General features: G+C 50.0%; 8 protein-coding genes across 8 annotated transcripts; 4 read left to right on the plus strand and 4 right to left on the minus strand.

Annotated features, from left to right (window-relative positions):
- Positions 1 to 158: 158 nt before the first annotated feature.
- On the plus strand, positions 159 to 772 carry N7443_009851 (uncharacterized protein; the record flags this gene model as incomplete). The annotated part of the gene is made up of 2 exons (XM_056889907.1): positions 159 to 432; positions 567 to 772. 2 exons carry the CDS (start codon positions 159 to 161, stop codon positions 770 to 772), a joined length of 480 nt encoding a protein of 159 aa, XP_056736398.1.
- A 1,430-nt stretch (positions 773 to 2,202) lies between these two features.
- crmC (siderochrome-iron transporter crmC) lies at positions 2,203 to 4,079 on the minus strand (the record flags this gene model as incomplete). The annotated part of the gene is made up of 2 exons (XM_056889908.1): positions 2,203 to 3,751; positions 3,856 to 4,079. 2 exons carry the CDS (start codon positions 4,077 to 4,079, stop codon positions 2,203 to 2,205), a joined length of 1,773 nt encoding a protein of 590 aa, XP_056736399.1.
- Positions 4,080 to 6,260: 2,181 nt separating this feature from the next.
- Positions 6,261 to 8,185, minus strand: N7443_009853 (cytochrome P450; the record flags this gene model as incomplete). The annotated part of the gene is made up of 4 exons (XM_056889909.1): positions 6,261 to 7,149; positions 7,216 to 7,566; positions 7,615 to 8,014; positions 8,080 to 8,185. 4 exons carry the CDS (start codon positions 8,183 to 8,185, stop codon positions 6,261 to 6,263), a joined length of 1,746 nt encoding a protein of 581 aa, XP_056736400.1.
- A 1,135-nt stretch (positions 8,186 to 9,320) lies between these two features.
- Positions 9,321 to 10,714, plus strand: N7443_009854 (fungal specific transcription factor domain-containing protein; the record flags this gene model as incomplete). The annotated part of the gene is made up of 2 exons (XM_056889910.1): positions 9,321 to 9,802; positions 9,871 to 10,714. 2 exons carry the CDS (start codon positions 9,321 to 9,323, stop codon positions 10,712 to 10,714), a joined length of 1,326 nt encoding a protein of 441 aa, XP_056736401.1.
- Positions 10,715 to 10,804: 90 nt separating this feature from the next.
- Positions 10,805 to 13,583, minus strand: N7443_009855 (beta-glucosidase; the record flags this gene model as incomplete). Its single annotated transcript, XM_056889911.1, has 4 exons — positions 10,805 to 11,359; positions 11,428 to 12,694; positions 12,768 to 13,374; positions 13,445 to 13,583. 4 exons carry the CDS (start codon positions 13,581 to 13,583, stop codon positions 10,805 to 10,807), a joined length of 2,568 nt encoding a protein of 855 aa, XP_056736402.1.
- Positions 13,584 to 14,241: 658 nt separating this feature from the next.
- On the plus strand, positions 14,242 to 15,882 carry N7443_009856 (ankyrin; the record flags this gene model as incomplete). Its single annotated transcript, XM_056889912.1, has 1 exon — positions 14,242 to 15,882. One exon carries the CDS (start codon positions 14,242 to 14,244, stop codon positions 15,880 to 15,882), a length of 1,641 nt encoding a protein of 546 aa, XP_056736403.1.
- A 794-nt stretch (positions 15,883 to 16,676) lies between these two features.
- Positions 16,677 to 19,226, plus strand: N7443_009857 (uncharacterized protein; the record flags this gene model as incomplete). Its single annotated transcript, XM_056889913.1, has 2 exons — positions 16,677 to 17,439; positions 17,500 to 19,226. The coding sequence occupies 2 exons, from the start codon at positions 16,677 to 16,679 to the stop codon at positions 19,224 to 19,226; spliced, it is 2,490 nt and encodes an 829-aa protein (XP_056736404.1).
- Positions 19,227 to 20,343: 1,117 nt separating this feature from the next.
- Positions 20,344 to 22,430, minus strand: N7443_009858 (uncharacterized protein; the record flags this gene model as incomplete). Its single annotated transcript, XM_056889914.1, has 2 exons — positions 20,344 to 21,257; positions 21,308 to 22,430. The coding sequence occupies 2 exons, from the start codon at positions 22,428 to 22,430 to the stop codon at positions 20,344 to 20,346; spliced, it is 2,037 nt and encodes a 678-aa protein (XP_056736405.1).
- Positions 22,431 to 22,687: the final 257 nt, after the last annotated feature.

Below are 22,687 nucleotides of genomic sequence, written 5' to 3' on the forward strand. Positions count from 1 at the left end.
TGGTGGTACAAAAGAGGGGTACGATGCGATGAGCAGAAGCAGAGCAACTTAAATTTGGTGTTTCCTCAATCGTCGGTCCTCTACTTGGTGGAGCGTTTACTGATGGTCCGTCTTGGAGATGGTGTTTCTATATCAACCTCCCCGTGGGCGGAATTTCTATGGTAGTTGTTCTATTGGTCCTTCGACTCCCGAAGAACAATCAGGATAGGAAGCTATCATTTTCTCACATTGCTCAAGAACTTGACTTGATCGGTGCGAGCTTGCTCATCCCGGCTATCATATGCTTGATTCTCGCATTGCAATGGGGCGGAAATGCCTATGCCTGGGGGAGCTCTCAAATTATCGTCCTTTTTGTCGGGTTTGGACTGCTGATTCTTCTTTTTGCCGCGTCCCAGATCTACATTAGTCGACAAGACGAGAACAATGCGGCTAGTAAGAAGAGCACAGTCGTAACTTTGCCACCCTAAATCCTCAAGAAACGCACCATCTGGTCTGCTGGAATTTTTGCATTCTTCTCTAGCGGTGGCTTTTTTCTTCTTGTCTACTATGTTCCTATCTACTTCCAGAGCATCAGAGGCTCATCTGCAATGACTTCTGGACTTCAGGTTCTGCCGTTCATGCTGCCACCGTGGTCTCTTCAATCACAATCGGTGCTATGGTGACAGCAGCTGGTTATTACACACCATTTTTGATTGGCAGCACTGCTATTGCTGCTATTGGAACGAGTCTGATCACCTTATACGATGTTGATATTTCTACGCTCGAGGCATAGGAATAACAGATAACACAAATCCAGCAATTATGTAAAAGCTCTCATCGTGGAATAATGCAACATTGAAAACCTGATACCTGAGATTTTGTCTCACTTTCCATAGCCTTAGGAAAGCCAATTGCTTTTCAACTTTTCCGCCATTACCCATGTATCCCCTTCGACGATGCTCACACTGGTTCCAAGTAGGCGTGCGTCACACATCCTGAACTCGAACTAAATCCTATGTAAATGGTACATATTTTCTTACTTTGTGTTTTCCCTTGGTATCTAAGTAATCTTACCAGGGACGACTACACTGTGTCATGGTAAGATCAAGATTTGAACAGGAGTAGTCTATTATTTCGTAAGCTAACATAAGACCGAGCTCTAGTTACTAAGTTAATTGGTTGGATATCATGGTATCGGTTTCTTACAGAATTAATAGAACGATAATCATATTATCTAGCTAAGATAATCTCTCTTCTAAACAGTAAGAGTGGAAGCCAGAGAGCTGAATTACATATATTAGTATGAAATATGTTAAGATGTAAGCCTATTTACATGCCTACAGTAGATCGAAAAATCTGTTCAAGTTGATTATGTACCTTTATACTGTATGGGAATCCTAGGTATACAATAAAGGTACCGCTGTGCAGGAATTGCTAGAGTTCAAGTTTTGTGGCGCGCACCCACAAAGGAAAACGCCGTAGCTGGGGGCGACCGAAGGTCACGGATACTAATCTTTGCGGGTCCTTAAGAATTGGAAGGATTCGAGTGCAATTGAGCAGGTTTCTGCAAGAGAGCGGGGCCAATCTCAGAAACACAAGAAACGAGCAACCACAGAAAATAATACGAGTAAACTTCCGGTATGAGAACCGGCGCCGACTTCGGCAGCGGCGGATTTTTCGGTTGACAATGCTCCTTTGAGAAAGCACAGGCAAGAAGATGCGTGTCGTGTGGTTTGTCCCTGGCGCGTTGAAGGATACTTCCCAGGTGCACGGACATATCCAACTTCACTAGTGAAACTAAATTATCATCTCACTTCCAATTAATGCTGCCATCTGCATTTCCATAAGCAATCGGTCTCTAGAAATCTACAGTAGTCTCAGGACCAGGTGAATTTCTTTTCCCTACCGTACAAACTTTTACTCGCGAGGGAAAATCGTAGTCACAGGTTACATCGTGCCCGGGTGATCTAAATTTCTCTTCCGCTAAATGTGGCAACTTCCAATTTGTCTTCATAGACACAATATTATTTATTTAGAAAGTCATGCGCATGCACTGTTAAAGCTGACTTATCAAGTCACCGGATTAAAGATGAATTGGTATTATAGTCGATCACATCTTGTGTTTTCCAAGAGACCGAGTGTCGTTGTCAGTTGTCGAGATGTCTTCTTTCTTCAACTCGCGCCATGCTATCCCCAATTACGGAACAAGCCCAACTTTCCGTTCTAGATGACAGTACCCTTGACTTGTTTCCTGTCGACATCGTAGTTCTTCCACATGGCAATCGCCGGGAAAGCAAGAATAACAAGACAAGCTGCCGTGATGCACTCGTACTTCTGGCTATAAGCCCATGCGTAGTTGATCGCATTTCTTGTCTCGCTCCCTGGAGGATACACCAGTTGGGCAGCTGATCCACCGGCGTAGATAGTGGCGTAATCCTCCTTGGTCGACTCTGGAAGGGCTCTGAGTAATGCCTGAGGGAACGTATTGGCATAAATGGCGCTCGCAACGGCGTATCCAATGGCTCCACCAACACTCGAAGACAAGCTAATCATGGCAATCATCAATGGGACACCGTCACGGTCAGCGGCAGCCATGACAGCCATTTCATCTCCGATAACAAGGGTTCCACCCCCAAAGGCAATGAAAATTTGACACATCACCAGGTATTGAATGTCACTTTGTGAGCCTCGGAAGTGGATCATCAGAGCTGCACCAAGCAACAGTAGTGGTGCACCGAAGAAGAGACAAACATTCTTGAAGTACTTTGTTTGGCGAATCCAAATGCCAAATAAGACCGCCCAAACGGTTGATCCAACGCCGTAGATTTGTGTCATGTATCCTGTCTTGGATGTGTCGAGGTTGTAAACCACTTGCACATAGTAGTAAAAGTATTGATCCCACGTGTAGTAGTTGAAGAAAATAATGGCCGCCAGGATACAAGCTCCGAGAACTGTGCGCTTTTTGAACAACTCCCATCGGATGAAGGGAGTTCTGGCGAAGTAGGTCTCCCAAAGAGCAAAGACCGGGAAGAGCAGTAGTCCAATGACTACCATAGCGATAAACTTCGCAGAAGAGTATCCAGTAAAGCCGTAAGTTTGGAGGCTGAAGGGTAGGAGGAACAGAATGAATGCAGCCATCAGAATGAAAGCACCAACGATGTCGAATTCATGGATGTAGTGGACGATGGACTGGGTCGTGGTTCGGTCACTTGAGGTGTGCGTGAAAAGTCCCAGCTTCTCGGCTTTGCGTTGGTAGAATTTAAAAACGACGGCGAGCGGCACAAAAGTGATAAAGGTGATGATGGCGAAGCATCCGTAAGACCAGCGCCAAGTTGAATGAGTGACGAATGCCTGGGCAATGATGGGCCCAGCAAAGGCTGTGCAGATGGTCGGCGTACCGATGAAGGCATAGACAAAGGCTCGATTCTTCAGTCCGGATGCGTCGGCGACAAACACAGAGAGAATGAAATTCAGGGCTGAATAGCCGATCCAGTATAAGGTGTAGCCAGCAGCAAATCCGTTGGGACCATTACAGGAGGCTATTACGATCAGTCCAATGATGAACACCGCTAAGAATGTCAGGAATCCCTCGGTACGGCCCCAAATATTCAGAGTCTTTGCAATGGGAAGTTGAAGGACTCCCCCCACAATGGTCGATACGATATAAGCTTGGGATATTTGCGGCGCTGAAGCGAACTTTGCGTATGCGTAGTAGATCATGTTATTGCTAATTGACGATTGCATGGACAAGATGAAGAAGCACAACCAGATCCTGCAAAAGGTTATCTTATGTTAACCTCGGCTAAGGCTTGTGGGCAAATGAATAACTGCACTGATCCACTTTATGGAACAGTTTCAGTACTTCAGGAGACATACCAGGCATATGTGCCATACAGGGCTTTGCTGGACCATACCAGAGCGGTAGCTTCGGCTTTCTGAATTCCAGCCTGCGCATGGTGGGTAATCTCATCGGGATGCTCAAGCACTTCTCTCTCATCCCTTTGTTCTAAGCTCTGGTCATCTGCATTTGCCTGCGCTTCCAGCGTGACCGTGTGTATGCCGACGGCGTTCTCGCCTTTGTCTAAACTGTGAAAGGCCATTATGTTGGTCCAGTTGCGGGAGCCACGAGGATGTTGGAGGCTCGAGAGGCGAAATGGGAGCGACCAGGCCAGCTTGACCAGCTGTTTATAAATACTTGGAGGTAACGAGGGCCAGGGCTCTCCTTTCTTTCTGTTTAGCAATTGGGGTTGAAACTGGACCAGATCCAATGGCTAGACCCGGAGAGGCTGACAGCTAAGTGGGCCTTGTGGATTACTATTTTCCACACATGCCATCACAGGTCTCATTTCATTCTTTGGCTGGGCGCGGACGCAACCTACTCAAATTCGCGCAAGCGCTAGGCTTGTGCGGGTAAGACCGAAGACCACCGGGAAGTAACTTCCTTGAGCTGTTCCTGTCCGAAGTCTGGCAGCCTGGGTTCTCTCAGTCTCGCTCAAATGATTTATTTCTCGAGTTGAGCGTAGTTCGCATGGTAATTGAGTCTGTGCTCTTTCCAACACCAACCATGTGGATTATTTGATTGATTATATGAACTGGAAATATGTGCTTTTAGTAGCCTTTGTGTGCATTTCCATATTTCAAATCTGATAGTCAACTACAACGGCTGGAAATGCCAAAGAGGCTTTTGACCAGGCTTAATCGCACGCCATCAGACCGCCAAAAGCGCCGCATATGAGCGCTTTTGACCTGCATACGGTGGCCTGCATAAACCCCCTCAAACTGAGGGGCGCCTACACATCTGAATGCAGCTCAGTGAGTCTACTACACATAGTTCATCGTTTCAACTAATCCACACACCAGCCGAGATCAAGCTGTTCGTGTGATGAATATTTATGGCTTCGTGCCATTAATGTCCTTCATCCTTAACACACACCCTGGCCCTAAAGTAATCTGCTTGAAGGAGACTAGGAAGACGAGTCTGGTTCGGGTCGACTTGCTTTGTTCATACTTCCGTCAACTCTATCCTCACGCACGATGTACCGTAAATGCACCTTTAAGGTCCTTTCCTTTACAACTTCGACCAGCCCGACACGCTCCATCAATGGTACTGTGTTAGATACGCCTACCACGCGGCATCGTTCGCTATCGCAGCCTGGCTGGCGTCGAGGAAAGAGGATTTCAACTTGGCCTGCGAACGATTCACCAACCCCGTACGAGGTTATGGAAATACAACCAGGCAACCAATACTCCAAATCGCAGTTTTACAGCCTTGTCAAACTATACCATCCAGACAGTGCCGCGAGTCCGGCCAGCAACAATCTAACAAAAGAAGAACGGCTGGATCGATACCGTCTTATTGTGGATGCCCATCTCCTTCTCTCCGATGACCTGAGACGATCTGCCTACGATAAATACGGCCTGGGCTGGAGTCTGAAGGGCAGTCCAAGACCCAGAATGTCAATGCATTATAGATCATATCGTGGAGGGCATGGTTATTCTGGCAGTTCTGGCGATTCTGAGAACGAAGAGATCATCTGGCGCCTCTTATTTCGCAACAGAAGATTTCGATATCTACTTTTGGTGGTCCTTTCATTTGCACAAGTATGTCTATTCCTAAGCCTTGTTACTCAAGTGCAAATGGAGTCACATAGAATGGATCAGCTCTCCCAACAACTCTTGCATCGCCACCAGGACCGAGCTCTCAGTACAAAATCCTTCATGGCCCAAACTGAACGACTACTACTGAAAAGAGATCCATCTGGCCTAGGTTTAGCTCCATTCGAGGAAGCTTTTTATCGAGAGATGCTTCCTTACTGTGCCTACAACGTATAATTACAGGGTGAAATATATACATGTCTCGGTTTTCTTGAAATCCTTTCCTGTGGAAAGCGTCAAGGGCGATTGTCTCAACCTGCGATAACTGTGACCTTGGAGTCTTTTCAGTTCCGCCGGCCTTCATTTTACAACGCCCCCTCGTCAATGTAGTATACCATTCTTATGGTCACCCACTCGAAATGCATATCGTCGCTAAACGATTCATAGCGAAGGTGATGCAGATTTTTTTCACTGGATCATTTGTTAGAAGAGACTAAAATAAATCTCAACGGGGTACTGCGGCGACTGTAGCAACTGAAAACTGAAAAATGATAAAAAAAAGAGTGTCACGAAACTCACAAAACACAGCACCTGCTCAACGCGCCATCTGTCTGTTCCCTCATAATCGCTTTCAACTTCATCAACCAGGATTTTAAACCGATATCCCCGCTTTTCACATCTGTAACTTACAAACCAGGATCCTTGAGCTCAATTCTCGATGTGTTAAACTGACTCTGAATTCTGAATCTCCTGAAGAAGGTAACGACACTGTCCAGATCGTCCAGCGGTGCGGCATGTCCTAAAATCCCATCAGGCCGTAGAATAACCACAGCACCATTTTTCGTCGAGATGGTGTACGCGCCATGGGCTGCCCGATCCTGGTCATAGAATACGTGGCCGATCTTGGGAAGATCAAACACTTGATCTCCTTCCGCTGCGCATTGAGCTACAAGAGTGAGGAATTGAGCCATGCCGTGAGGAAGGGTATTCGCAAGTTCCTTGAGCTTTTCAACCGCAGACGCCAATCTTTCGCTAGTCACGACAGGCTGTCCGGCGAAAACAAGGATTGACCATTGACCGCAGTTCTTCATCCGGTGAAAGAGGCGGGTTGGGAGGCGAGAACCAGGGGCGTAGACCAAGGCGTCCGGCGCTCTCCAGCCCGCCGAGATCATTCCGGTAGAAGGGGCTTTGTTGATGATGTTCTCTTGGTAGTTGATGCCTAATCCAATATTGAACTGGATCGTCTCGTTAAAGAGCTTCGTGAACAGCTCATTGGCATCGCTATACAATTCTTTGTGACTATCCGGGACCTGGCCGGAGATGGTGGCTGAGAATGCTTTGTCGAGCTCAATGAGTCGCAGAGCCGCTGGGCGGCGCTCACTATCGTATGTCTGCAGGACTTTCGTGTTGTACCAGCCCTTGACCACTCCACCTAGCTTCCAAGCGAGGTTTACGGCATCATGGACGCCTGTGTTCATGCCCTGGGCGGCTCCGGAGGAGTGGGTATGACAGGCATCGCCCGCCAGTAAGACTCGATCGTTGGCGAAAAAGGAATCAGCCACACGTTGGTTGATACTATATTCCATTATTAGCATTGAAACCCACTTGGTCAACGGACCAGACAGAACAGGATAGATCTACCTGTACAGTGTCCACCAGTCGACGGACTCGAATTCCAGAGTAAAAGGCTCCATGGATCGGACGGCTTCTTCCTTCGCTTGCTCCTCCGTGAGTTTGCCACCATATTTCGCAAGCACCGCGTCCGTCATAGCAAACCCAATGCGCTTCACCCCGTGGTCAAGCTGAACCCAAAGAACGTTTCCGTGGCTTCGAGACTCAATAGACGCGAATCCCAGATCGGCATCAGGCATGTTCGTTTTGAAACGTCCATCAATGCGCACCCACTTGAAATCGGTCTTATCCCCTTCGAATGGGACATCAGTCATGCGCCGCACAAGAGAGTGGCCGCCATCAGCACCGACAATGTATTTACTGACCGGCAATGTTAGCAACAGAATTACTTCAAGCAAAATATCGTACCTTTTCACGGTCAACGAACGGTCCGTCTTGATCTCACGGATCTGTGACGTCACCTTGTAATCGTCTTCACTGGCATGGTCAACTGAGAAGCTTTCTAGCTTCCAGCCCACGTACGCCTGGCCTCCGATCTTCTGATACGCGCCCAGAATCACCTCCTCAGAATACTTCTGGCGGATGTTGAGACAATAGTTCAGGAAAGTGCCGTTCATACGTTCAAACATGACATGCCATCCCCGAGACGTGACCCGCTTGCCGTCCTTGAATGTCACGCTGTTGCGGCCAATATATCCTATCTGGTTCAGGTCCTCGAGGAGGTCCAGCTGGTCCAACATCTCGAGTGTGCGGGGGAAGAGGGTAGTGGCTCGGCCGTACATGGCCTGCTCCTCTTTGACATATTGCTCTGTGGCATCGGAACGTCAACCAAATGTCGCTTGTGGGACGAGGTAATTGAGGCCAGAGACTTACCAACTAGAAGAGAATCAACCCCCTGTCTAGCCAAGCTATAGGCGATGAGGAGTCCAACAGGCCCGCCGCCGGAAATGAAGATATCAGTCTTGATGCAGTCGGCCATCTTGAATATGGAGATAATGATCCGCGATAGATAGATCTGGCTGTGTTGGTCTGATGTCTGTCGTGTGCTGTGCTGGGTGACTTGACTCCGTGGTCTTCACCGTCGCTTTTATATCTGAAATTACGGATGTATCGGCATAATATTTTGCATCACGATTTGCCGATTCCCGCGCTCAACAAGTACTGACCAGGCAGTTTGGAGTATGTGGTGGACCTTGGCAGGTGATTGCGATGTTACCATCAACTGTATCGCTTTGTATCGGGTACCTCCTAAGCTGTAGCAAAGCCTCCATTTTGGTGAATAATACATGTATCGGAGAGGTAACGGCAAACGGACCAGGTGGGATCGTCAGCTTCGCCCGGCTTATTGCAAGAATCTCGCACGAGTCGCCTCTACTTTGTCTCAGGGGAATTTGTGCCGGTGGGGAACTGTCTCGACAGAGTAAATAACGGCAAGTGAAGTGGATGAGTTGGTCTAACAATCCGGTTCCTACTTCTATTACTTTTTTTCTTTCCTTTAGTGCAAGATGGCAGTACTCACAAGGGGTGTAAGCCCTTCCCTTGGGCCCGGGATCGTCAGGGATTGTTCTGAGTTACATGAGTTCTTCGCTTATGAACTTCCCAGACGGACTCCATCCAGTTCGCAAATTCTCAGACTCAATAGATTCATGCTTTATGGTGACACGTGATTGGCTGTCTTGGCGAGCCGATTCCTGTCCAATGAAGATGGACTCGACTTCTCTCCATCTCTGCATAGTACCTTAGAGTATGGCCTTGCTGCTTTGTGCAGAATGACAGGCTACAACCAGCCCACCCCTCGCGTAGACCTGATCACCAAGGCCTGTGATACCTGCCGGAAGCGCAAGGTCAAGTGCCATCTACCGACGCAATCCATCCCTGTTCGGGCTAGATGCGCGCGATGTGAGAGATTGAACTTACCATGCACGTTTACCTCCCCATCAAAGACTAGGGGGCCCAAGAAGCGGTATGGACTGTGTTTGTAATATCTCAGAGTAATATTCAGCTTCTAACACGCAAGAAGGGCGAACCCTATTCCTGGGCTACAAGGGCAGCGGGCTTCCAGTGCCCAATACCGGACCGATGACATCTGCGATCGACGCCTACTTAAAATCATAATGTGGGATTATCTGGATAACCTGTATCCAACCGTGCCAATTGTGCATCGTCCATCGTTTCAGAAAGCTCTTCAAGATGATCACGACTACGAGGATGATGGATTTCTATCGCTTACAACATCCATTGTCGCGCTGGTCGTGGCAACCATGGCCAGCAAATTTCAGGCCTACCAGTCTCACGACCCCCCGTTGAAATTCTCATCTCGTAAGGAAGTGGTTCACTTTTGCTACGCGAAAGTCACAAGGCTAAGGACCTCATCCTATTTTGACGAGCTCAACTTCCAGAAATTCTCTATTCCGTACCTTTTTTTCGCGGCATTCCTTCAGCTGGGCGACCATAATTGGTCTCGCATGTTGAGTGTTGAGGCTATGCAAATAGCCCGTCTGCTGAACTTTCACCAGATCTCCGAATACAAAGGCCTCAATTGTATAGAGACTCAACTTCGAAAAAAGGGGTTCTGGCTTGTTTTCTACTCTTTTGTGTAAGTGACCCGAATTTGCGTCGCACTTTTCCCTTCGTTGCTGGTTGATCTAATGATCTGTCCGATAGCCACGCTCATTTGCAAAATCTACTTGGGGAGAGATTGACCTACCTGGATCCAGTCATGCTACATGCTATCAACCCAAGCGATCTGCTGCCCTTGGAAACAGATGATGAGTGTATTTTTGAGCACGAGGCCATGATACCAGAAAATACACCCCCTTGCCTCGCTACAGGCTTCATCTATCATTCACGCGTTTTTTGGGCTGCCATCAGAAGCTCACATCCAAACGTACCAGAGGACGAACCATGTTCTTGTGTTCGAGCGCGTAATCCCAATCTTCAGGTGTCATACTATCAAAACCGACTTGATGACCTTCAGTCTCTCGTTGGAGATATACCAACTTCCCTGTGGGTACCGGCCAGCGACGAGTTCAACCACGAAGACCCGAACATTGAAACCGCAAATAATATCCGCACACAATTTGCGTCTTTGCGAGCAAACTTACATGTTACGCATCTTTGGCTACAGAGTCTCATAATGGATCAATTGGAAGTGGCGCAGTCCAACCAAAGACCCTCCTCGGGGTCGGATTCCGGCCATCAGCCCGCAACGCTGGACCAAAGAACATTGTGGATGGAACGCGAAAGACTTTGCCGAGAACTCTTCTTTATAATTTTCAACACCCCTCAAATCAGCCTGGAAGCTAACGGTTTACATCTGGCCAACAAAGTCCGCGACATTGCAGCCAGTCTCTTGGCGTGCCCCTTTCTTCCAGATGACCCAGTCTCGAAGCGAGTGTCTGACTACATTCAACGTGCCACTGATATTTTGTCCCGCTTGGACAGCAGCGAGGGAATGAATACCATGCATCTACAGACGTGGGTCGATACAGATCGTATCCGGACATGATGGATGATTGATCAAATAATGGTTCTTTACCTAGTAAAAACATGTGGTCTATAGTCTAAATACAAATAGCTGGACTGTCCAGCTTCTCATTTACCAGCTGCCAGACCAGAAGGTAGTTTCGCCGATCTCGAAAGATTCTTCTGCAAAGACCCCACGACTGCTTGTTCCAACCATGATCTTGTAAGCACCGCTGTGGCTGCACCAGCTATTGTTTTTCTCGTCCCAGAAACTCGTCACCCGGACTATGTCAAGCGGGATCGCGACGGTTTGTCCTGCACCGCTTTCAAGGAACACCTTACGGAATTCTTTCAATTCCTTTAGAGGCCGTCTGATCGGAGACGATACGGGTGCTAAATATACTTGAATAACCTCTGCTCCAGCTCTCGACCCAGTGTTTTGCAATTTACACTCCACTTGTAAAGTGTTTTCCGAATCCCTGATTAGATGCAGACCTGAGAGATTGAAAGTGGTATAGGAGAGACCGTGGCCGAAGGGAAACAACGGCTCAACTTCCAGGCCATCGTAATAACGGTATCCAACATACACGTCCTCGCCATATAGAACACGGCCGCCTTCCGACCGGTAGTTGAAGAATGTGGGATTATCCTTGAGGCGACGGGGAAATGTGAGAGGAAGCTTTCCGGACTATCAAAGCAGAAAAGAATAGGTTAATATCCGATCGGTTATCTCATCAGTGTCATGGGAGGTCCTACCGGGTTGACGTCGCCGAAGACGACATCAGCAATACCGTTACCTGTTTCATTCCCTCCATACCAAGCATGAAGCACGGCCTTTGCTTTGTCAACCCAAGGCATCTCGACCGGAGTCCCACTCTGAACAACAATGACGGTGTTAGGATTGGCAGCGAGGATTTGTGTGATCAAATCATCCGTGTGAGGAGGCAGGCTCATATGCGCTCGATCTTCGCCTTCCGACTCCCATTCCGCACTCAGCCCGGCCACGAGGACCACCTGGTCAACACTGGAGGCAACCTTGACTGCTTCCTTGGTACCTTCCTGAGGTAATAACTGCTTGCAAGCACCAAGGCGGAAACCTCCGTGTCCGAAATCGACGACACCAGGGACCCTGAATGTGCTGGTCTTTCCACAGCCCCACTGCGCATGAACCTTGTATTTCCTGCCAGCCTCAAGTTCTATCGCAGAGGTCTCTTCCAGAGTACCACTGCCGAAGAAGCTTGTTCCGGCTCTCTGTTTGTCGGCATTGTTAATGAGCAAGTTCCCATCGACATACAGCTTTCCCGTTCCGTGAACAGTGAGGCCGAAATCATATACACCGGATTCTTCGGGGATGAAGTACCCCTCTGCATCTGCGTACCAAGTTGGCTGCAGCGCGGGGTGATCATAATCCATGAAAATGATCATCGAGTCGGTTTCATGACGAACCTCGAGTGGTGTTCTGGTTTGATTGGTCGGAGGGTCATTGAAAATTGTCAATGTAAAGCCATGAAGGCCATCATCGGTGACGAGGCGTTTGCCCAATAATGGCAGCATTTGATGCCCATAGATGCCCTGTGCGAAATCAACACCAGCCTGAGCCGAGTTCGAGATACCTTCAAACGGAGTCACAGTGTAATAGGGATTCAATGCCGCACTGCCGCCGCCACAATATGTGGCAATATTTGCGTTGGGACCAATCACGGCAACTTTCTTGTCCTTGTTCAACGGAAGAATGTTGCCTTCGTTCTTCAGCAGCACGATTGCCTCGGATACAACCTTCCTCAACAATTGTCGGTCCTCGGGCCGATTCAACTGATTCTCTGGGGCGCGCTGAGGAACACCTGACTTGCTTGCTTTTTGGACCAGTTTGAGAACAGCTCGAACTCGATCATTGAGCTTGGACATAGGGATCTTGTTTGATGTGATGGCGTGTGTCAATGCAGCACCGCGCCATCTTCCTGGGCCTGGCATTTCCAAATCAAGGCCCGCGATGATAGCTTCCGAGGTGCTATATGTTCCGAACCTGAATAAGGAGAAAGACCATTAGTTAGGACGGTTTGCGACTCATTGAATCAACCAGACTTCGTAAGACTTACCAGTCACTCATTAATAAGCCATCCCATTTCCACTCATCGCGGAGAACATCTTGAAGCAGGAACTTGCTCTCGGCTGCATGGACACCATTCACTTTATTGTAAGCGGTCATTATGGCATCCGGTTCCCCCAAAGCGATAGCGACTTGGAAAGGAAGCAGGTAGATTTCTCTGAGCGCCCGATCGGTGACAATCGAGTTCACTGCCATGCGCTCGTGCTCTTGGTCATTACAAACAAAGTGTTTGAGTGTAGCGCTGATGTTTTTTTCCTTCAGACCTTTGCAATAGTGGCCTGCAAGCACACCTGATAGCATTGGATCTTCGGAGTATGACTCGAATCCTCTTCCTCCCAGAGGACCTCGTGCAATGTTGATTGTTGGGCCTAGGATTACATGGACACCTTTGGCCTTTGCTTCCGCGGCAAGCAAGTGTCCAATTTCGAGGGCGAGGTCGCGGTCGAATGTAGCACCGATCGCCGTTCCGCATGGCAGGCATGCCGCTGGGACACTACTGAAGAAGCGAGTACCCCGTACACCATTGGGGCCATCGGAGACTCGAATTGATGGAATTCCGAGTCGAGGGATTGAGACGGTGTGCCAAAAATCATCTCCTGTTCACAGAGGTATGATTAGCGACATTTGCTACTACTGGGTAGAATCGTGAGAACATGATTCACGTACCAGCTAACAGTGCGACTTTCTCATCCAGCGTGAGTTGTTTGAGCAGACTTTCGATATCAGCGCCTGCGATCTGCGTGAATGCTTCATCCACAGCCACGGGTGTTGAATCTAACAGCGGCATGTTTTCTGCACTCAACATTCAATTGCGAAGAGAATGGAAAGTTTAGGCATGATCAAGAGCAGCGAGGACACCCCGCCTATGTATCCCCTCCATGTCCATGAGCACTTTGGATCCCCACTTTCTCTACACGTTGAACCGACCTCATGCGCTTTGCGCACCCGAAATTGAAACATCGGGAAGTCTACGTCTGGAGTATAGCGAAGGCTAGTGGGTTAGTCCCAGTTAGTCCCACAGCAGCAACAAAGCTGATTGAACAGCGTCGCCCCGGTGGTTTCTCCGTTTCTCCTTTTCTCCGTTTCTCCGCCTCCGCGTGGTCAACCGAAGTATCTATGCCGACCCCGGCATCCCCATTTCTCCACACATTTCTCCCGCACTCGGGGAAGGATTTCGGTCGTATGACCGAGTGACTCCATTTTCTGAGCCATTATGGGTGTATGCATTGATGCGATTGGTCAATTCGATTTATTTATTTTCCTCGCCCCGGAACTCTCGCCGATTGACACCGATCTCAGTGGACGCCACGGAGAAGTGAATACCAGGAAATTTAATCAACTAAAATGGTGACATAGCGTACTTGAGGCCTTTTACCATTCTTGATAAATGCCCTATACCCCCGGGGATTCTCTCAGATCAACTATTTTTATTTTTCGATGCAACTGGCAGTTCTATCTACAAGATGGGCGTCAACAATGCTGGCAGTACCACTCGGCCTACCGAAGAGGATCAGCTGGCTGCTTATATTCCCCCTGATGCTCCGCCATGGTACAAGCAGGGTCACCTTCTTCATCTCAACTTCATCATCGTCTCCCTGGTGATGTACTCATCGGCCAACGGCTTCGATGGATCATTAATGAACGGTCTCGAAGCCTTGGATCAGTGGAAGGATTTCATGAATCATCCAGCAGGCTCCTGGCTTGGATGGATTAACGCAATCTACTGGCTAGGATGCGGTGTTGGATACCCGACAGCATCATGGATTGCCAATCGCTGGGGACGCAAGCCTGGTGTCTATGTTGGATACTGCTTCTTGGCACTTGGCTGTGCGCTTCAAACCGCGGCTCCAAACGATAAGGCTTTCTTGCTTGCTCGTCTCTTCCTTGGTGCTGCTTCTGCTCTATTTGGAAATGCCGTCCCCCTCCTAATCAACGAAATTGCATACCCGTCCCACCGTGGCATTCTCAACTCCCTTTTCATGTCAGGATGGTATGTGGGAGGTACTGTGGCTGCGTGGGTAGTATTCGCGTCGCGAGACTACTCATCTTCTTGGGCATGGCGTTTGCCATCGCTCCTTCAGCTCCTGGTGCCGCTTGTTGGGTTTCCAGGGTTTTTCCTGGCACCAGAGAGCCCTCGGTGGTTGGTGTCTGTTGGACGCGATGATGAGGCCCGTGCAATTCTCACTCGTTATCATGCTGCTGGTGATGAGAACTCACCTCTGGTCAACTACGAATTCCAAGAGATTATCGCCACCATTCGAGCGGAGCAACAGGCAGCTAGCGATGGCAGTTATCTGGAAATGATCAAGACCGCCGGTAACCGCCGTCGCTTGATGATTTCCATTACTCTGGGTATGTTTGCCCAGTGGGTCGGCAATGGAGTCATCTCATACTATCTCTCCCTTATCTTGACCTCGGTGGGAGTGACCAATGTTCGTGACCAGACTCTCATTTCGGCCTGCTTGCAGATGTGGGATCTGGCATTCGCTGCGCTCGGTGCTTATTTGAGTGACCGGCTTGGACGCCGCCCTCTCTTCCTCGCGTCAGCTGTTATCATGTTCGTGAGTTATGTACTGGTCACGGCTCTTTCGGGGGTCTTTCGCGGTCACACAAAATACCGCGACTGGCGGTGCCGTCATTCCGTTCCTGTTTATCTTCTTCGCAGGTTATTGCATTGCGCTGTAAGCTTCTTTTCGTTCGTTACCCTTTCTTACCAACCCATCACTGACTCAATACCAATCACTCTCAGGACCCCCTTCCTTACCGGATATCCCTGTGAAATTTGGCCCTACCGTCTCCGGTCCCGCGGCCTAACCGTTACCTGGGTTGCGACGATCGTCGGCATGTTTTTCAACACCTTCGTCAACCCAATTGCGCTAGCTGCCATTGCCTGGAGATACTACATTGTGTTCATCGCCGTGCTGCTTGTGTTTGGTGTCACCGCATTCTTCTTCTACCCTGAAACTAAGGGATATTCGCTCGAACAAATAGCCGTGATCTTTGACGGTCCAGAAGCATTGGTTGGGAATGCTACCGATATTGCGAATGCCACTGAAGATTTGAAGGAGTCTGGCTCATTTACTGCTCATGAGGAGTCTGTTTGATGCCTTTACTTTTTCGGTGTAAGAAGCATGTGTACTTAAAATACATGATAATGGCATTAACTTCCACTAGGGGCCTTGAGAGGAAATCTCGAATCACCATAATTTACGTGGTCTTTCCACTCCCAAGAATACCCGAAGGAGATCGTATGTGCCCGGTGGGCCTGAAGCAACTTCCGTGTCCAGTATCGGTTCGAACTAATCAAGATTGAGGGTAGCTTCTAAGGTTAACTTTCGCGGGGTAAAGTATCCATCAAGCACGCGAACCAGGGCTCGCTACTCGCGCTTAGCATTTATCCTCACTGTAAGTAAGGTGCTTATAACTAGCTTCCTATCTTGTAAGTTTTCCGTTCCCTATTTCGTGCATATTTCGCACTTAGCGCTGACACTAATTGCGCCATTTTAGATGCATGAAGCCTGCATTTCGCTTGGCATTTCGCTCGGGATTTCGCCTACATAGTCTAGCTCCGGCCACAGCCAGCAGGGGTAACGATAGGGGTTCTTGACAACAATCTACGGGCTCCAATCAGGGGATCAGTTGAAACGGACTGAACCCTGTCAACCCGAGATTTGGGGCCAAAAAGTGGGTGGTGTTTACTCGATGTAGACACTCCGGCGAAGATCTGAGCACCCGGCCCCGTCAGAAGTTGTTAAATCAGCCGCAGTTCATAAGCAAAAAGCCTGCTATTTTTGACGCGCTTGTCCAGGTCTGGCCTGGCCGGAGACCTTCAAATGAGGGTCTCTGCTTCTGCTCACTTTCAGCTTCCTCATTTTGATGTTCATATTTTGCATCCCTCATGGCTGAGTCGCAGCATTCGCTCCTCTCGGAGGCCGACTTCGAAACCACGCGGCCTCAGCGCACATGGAATCCGCTAGGTCGTAATTCGCCCGAGCTTGAATACGCCTTTCTCCCAACGTATCGTGAGGAGCGGCAGAGCTTCTCCGAGGAGGTTCTCCGCGAGGTTGGATTGGGCATCACCAACACGTCCGGTGAGACTCTGCCGCGGGGCAAACGAGATTCCATTTCCAGTGAAACAAGCCCCGTCACAACGCCAGGCTTCTTGAAAACACCTCAGGGAATACCAACGACCCCTCACCAACATCATGGAAATTGCCCGAGCCGCGCGACTGTCCTGCAGCGACGATTCTCGTGGGTCCCGGTGACCATCTTCGTTCTTGCCTTTTATGCGACTGTATTCTCGGGCATATATCTGGCTGTTGCCATTCGAAAGCCGAGGTGGTCGAATGTTGGGGTTGGGGGATCTTTAGCGGCGTCAACGGCCAATTTGCTGTGTGCCTTCTTCGCAAAGACCATTGAATTGGCCTATGTGACTATTTGCGTCGCTTTCCTGGGACAGGTACTGAGTCGACGGGCGTTGACTCAAGATTCAAGAGGAGTGAGTATTTCAGATATGAGTATGAGAGCGTGGATTATGCAACCTGGATCCATGCTGGTGCACTGGGAGACACTGCGTTACTCGGCACTCTCGTTTCTCGGTCTCATCGCTTTGATTGCGACGTTCGTAGCCATGCTCTACACGACCGCAGCCGAGGCTTTAGGTGAGTTTCCACCTAATCTTAGTGCGCGATGCTTAGAGTACTAACATAACACATCATCAGTGTCTCCGAAGCTGTCCATGGGACCATTAGAGTCAACCATCATCTGGGGCAAGGTATACGCTAGCTGGGGCAACCCCAACTTCCTCGCAGAAAAATGCCAGACCCCGATTCCCCTCTCGATGGATCCTCAGGCCCGCAACTCTACCTGTCTTCAGATGGAGCACGTCGGTCAGGCCTACCACAATTTCGAGCAGTGGATGACAATGTGGACGGGTCTGGTAGCGGGTGACAACAAAACATCCGATCAATTGCAATCCCGACCCAAGCCCACCGCGTCCATGTGGGATAACACCACAGTAACAGGCAGCTGGATCGACATATCGAATATGACTGAACTATCATTGAGACACGGCCGCATGGTCAACAACATCACCATGGCCCTGCCGCACGCCGGAGTACCCGCAGCGGTAATGGACCCCAAGAACGATATCCGCCAGCCACAAGAAGCATCAGGCGAGGGAAAGTACAATGTAGAAGCCTCAGTCCCCTCGCCTGCTGTCAACGTCCTATGTGTCGGCATGAACGAATCCGAACTAGCCCCACTAGTATACTCCTCATGGCCCGACGCCCACTTCAACGCGACGGGATACAGCGTGTTCCCACCGTCCAACATCCCGCGATGGCCATCCTGGTTAAACAGTACCGTAGTTGATGACATATTTGGCTTCGGCGAGAAATACGGCCAACGACCCCCAATTTTTGGTACATTCCCGACAGCCAACAACACCATCCTAAACACTACAGGCATCTGGCCCACAGACGCAATCTACCTCATAGGAAAGCCCTCAATCGCAAACCCTGAGTATGTAATGTGCTCAGTGCGCGGCAAAGAAACAGGCGTCTGCTCTACACGCTACGAAGCCGCCTCCTCAGGCGCCCTTCTCGCCTCGCACTGCGAAGACAAATCCAACATCCTGCAACACAACCACAACAACCCCTCCTTTGTCGAGGGCCTCTGGTCTGCAGACTGGAAAAACGTCGCTACGGAATGGGCAAGCGCTCTTAGTCTCGGCTCAGGCATAACCGCCTCTCAAGCCAGCACAGAGCGTATCATCATGCAAATGATGCCCACCTACTCCAGCACATCAAATACATACACCTACAACCCGCGGCTCCCCTCTGTTGCAGAAGCCCTCGCCGTAATGGCAGGTTCGCTTCTAATCCTTAGTACCCAAGATGCCCCCTTTGTTCAAGGCTGGAACTATACCGCTCCGCCCGATATCCTTCCTATACCCGAATACCAGCACTTCTTGGCCACGCTGCAGTCAGTCGACTACGCCTCCGGCGGGACAGAGAAATGGCAAGGCGTCTTCTATGTCATCCTAATCTTCGCATTCCTCACATCCGCCGTGTGTCTAGTCTTTATGATCGTCGAAGCTAGAGGGCACCAGATAACCGATTTCACGGAGCCGCAGAATCTATTCGCGCTGGCGGTCAACTCTCCTCAGAGTTCGAGGCTGCAGGGTGCTTGTGGTGGTGGGCCTGTGGGGAGACAGCTGAAAGAGAGGTGGGTTATTGGGATGGAGGAGATGGATGCGCATTATTATATTCGGTCGAAGGCTGAGGCGGGTGGCAGTCCAGAGAGATATGGTGGGAGGGAGGACACGAGTTATCGGGGTGTTGAACAGATGGATGTTGATGATGGGAGTTTGAAAGCTGTTAGTCCCGCTGTCGATGAGTTTAGGAAGGTTTCGAAGAGGAGGAGTTGGTTGGCGAGGTTTTATTAGGGCGTTTGGTTGTGATTTGGGGCTTCTGATATCACATGTAATGCTGTATGGCTCTGTAGAGGCGAGACCTACCACTAATGGTAATAATACACACGGATATAGTCGCTACTTAGCTTTTCTAATTGGGAGCGAGTTCAATACCTGAAGACAACGCCCGGAATAAGGGGATGTTGCCAGTATTCTGAAATACATCCTATGACTACCTACCTAATCACGCCCTTTCTGGGGAAAGACGTTTCAGTCATCCATCATCGCTGGTTGGCTCCTGGTTTACCATCTAGAGCGTCAGCGTGGTACTCTAAGATTGGCGCAGTCGATTCGGCTTGCTAATGACGGTCAGAGTACGCAGATGTTCATAGCCACCCGGGATATCCTCCACATTTACGCCGTATGGCATCCCTATTTCCCAAACTTCGGGTCGGTGTGTCGGCCGCCTTCACCGCGCGGTCCTAAAACCGAATGACCTCAACACTCAGTTCATCCCAACCACCTCTTCGGGGCTGCATGCAAAAAGGACGAGGTCAGGTCCCCATTTCCATTCCCGAGTTTAACATGTCTCTCAACCACATTGCTTACATAGCACGCGTCGGCAGCTTTCTACGCGGTCGAAGCAAGCCAAATACCAACTGAAAGCTACACGACAAAAACTACAAGGACAGCTTCAATAATCACAGGAACGGATGGATACCCAGGTATCTTCGATTCCAAGGAATATGTACAAGATGGCGCGAGTTCAAACAGGGCCAGGTTCAACCAGGCGTGAGACAGGAAAGGAAGCAAGGATATCGACATATCGACACAGCGATAGCGGGAACAGAGACTGTGAGACAACGCTAAGGAATCACTCGGCACACAGGTAGGAAATGCAGGTAGGGATGCAAGGGAGATATAGCGATATGCAACACTGAACGGGACAATAAATGATGTGACTTTTTCGGAGTCCGACGCCCTGAGACGCCATGCAGGAAGGGAAGAGAGATGAGGCTTTGGTGAGGTGTCAGTGAGGTGCCAGTGAGGCATTGTTGAGGTATTGGCGAGAAGATTGTGTTGATAAGGGAGTGACGAGAAAAGTGAGAGAGGATGATAGGGAAGGTAATGACAGGCTACTTTCGAATATTTATCGACCGGCTTGGAGGTTGAGCCAGCTCATATCAGCATTGACATTTTCTTTTTGACCCTGGATTGGGAGCTCGTTGATATCTTCGGGTATGATGACGCTAGACCGGCGGTTGTTGCCCGGTTGGCGGGCTCCTTGTGACGGGATGTCATTTGTGCTGGTATTGTAGAAGCTAGTTGTGTAGTTGCTGCTCGGCGGGCGGCCGAGCCAGCTGTTCTGCCCTGCACCGGCCCAGTTCGTGTCATGGGGGTCGTCCTCGGAATCCATACTGAGTGAGCTTGCGCTGGAGATACGTGCGGATTGCCCTTCGGGAATCACGAGGCTGTGGTTCGAGGATGGGATGGCGGTCGTTGGACTGCCGCTGTAGACACGGCCTAGGGGCTGGGGCCGGTCGAGGAAGCCGAAGTTCAAGGGGGCCAGATTTGACATGGGCCAGGCGCTGCCGCGGTAGTCGGATTTCGTGTAGATGGAGCTGACGGTTGAGCGATCGGACTGCATTCCAGCGAGGTTCGTCGCGTTACCGTCTTGGAAGTACTTGCCCCATCCTTCGTCTGTGGTCCGGTCGCCGGGTTGGTTGCCAGGGGCGGTGCTGGCGACTGATTGACGCACGTCTTCGGAATACACACTGGACGGGGCAAGGCCACTGGACGGGATTGTGGAGAGCGGGCTGCTCTTGCCCTTCGCAAGTCCATAGCCCATATTAGCAGAAGGAGGCATCAGTCCCTTTTCTCCGGTAGCCCGCCCGGACATTATGGCGAGCGAGTCATTCGACATCGAAGCCACTGGAACCGGACTCCTTGCCATGGGGTAGGCACCGTTAGCCAGGGGTTCTATGCCCCGGTCCTGGAAGCTGAGTCGATCTTTGTTATCTCCCCCTTTCCTTGGCCGTTCTGCTCTCTCCTCTGCCTCTCGCGCTTGAGCAGATATAGAATAAGGAGTAAAATCAAAGCCAATCCACAAACACTGCCCAAGGTAGCACCAATGATGACCTTGTAGTTCTCGCCAGAGCTACCCCCTGCAGCGGGGGTGGAGGTGGCGGTGTGAGAAGTCGCTGTCGAAGATGAGGTGGCTGTGGGCGTCGTAGAAGTTGTCGATGTAGTGGTGGTTGCTTTCAATACATGTTGTGTGCCGCTACCATAGAAAAGTTCGGTTGCGTTGACCCAGCCGTTGGATGTTGAGTTGAAGATGGCAAGGGAGTCATCACCCTTTCCACTCGAAATCACAACCAAATCGTCTCCTTGAGCAAGTGCGTAATTTGACCGAGTCGTGGTCGGCGCGAACGTGCTGTTGTATGTCGGGTAATCGCTCGAGCTTCGCTTCGTAGATGCAACTCCCACTTGACCAGCCGGGCTCTCGGTTGTCCCATCTTTGACCAGAGCGTAGCTAGTCACGGTGTTGGGAGAAACACTCATATCGAAAGACTTCAATATCTTGCTGTTCTCCGACTCGACAAGAGCACAGTGAATATCCGATGGCACAGCATCTGACAAGCTCGCTCCTGAGTTTACCCAGCCCCCTGACATACGGTAGGTATAAATGGCAGTCGCAGTGGAGCCACCAACCAGAGCGACCTCCGAATCACTCCACGGTAGAAGCATGGGACTGAGAGCTGCAGGGGCGCCATTGTCGGTTTGAGAAACCACGTCGTAGGGAGGTGACGTAGAGATCGTGAAGGTTGAAGACGACGCAGCCTTGGAGTCCACGCTACCTCCATAAACCAAGAGAGTAGTATTCGACTTGATGTAAGCAGCTCCATGGTATAGGCGATTCGTCAGGGAAGTTGTACTGGACTGAAGCATTGTCCACGTCTTGTTTGCAAAGGAGTATCGCTGAAGACCGGAATAGCCGGACGAGGCGCCGGTCCCGCCGATCACGTAAAGTCCTTCTTCATCGTCGTTACCATCAATTGCACCGGTGACACAAGCTGCGCCGGTGACATTTGCCTTTGCAGATTCTAATGTTGTCCAGTTACCATTTTTTTGCAGCGGGATTGACAAAAATCCGTCAGGCGAGTAGGCGTAGAGGGTGTTGCCGTAGATGACGGAACAGTGCCCCGTGAGTTTGGTCGGGGGTGTTGGAACAGTCATGGTGAGTTGCGAAGTCAAACAGGTGATACCAGACCAAGAAAGATTGCGGATGGCCAGCCGTCACGGGAGATCAGTCGGGTCGAAGAGGATGAATGGTGACTACCAGAGCACTATCTCATCTCGGCCGGGTGATTGAAAGGCACCACGGTGGAATTCGGGTTTGAGAATTGTTCGCAAGGTTGTGTGATAGCTCTTGGTCGTGGATCCGGTGGAGTTGACTCAATATCGGAATCGCGCGTCGAGCTCGGAATTCAAGG

The sequence above is a fragment of the Penicillium atrosanguineum genome, assembly GCF_028827265.1.
Source record: "Penicillium atrosanguineum strain IBT 20685 chromosome Unknown utg000008l_segment0_segment0, whole genome shotgun sequence".
In the NCBI taxonomy this organism is placed as follows: domain Eukaryota; kingdom Fungi; phylum Ascomycota; class Eurotiomycetes; order Eurotiales; family Aspergillaceae; genus Penicillium; species Penicillium atrosanguineum.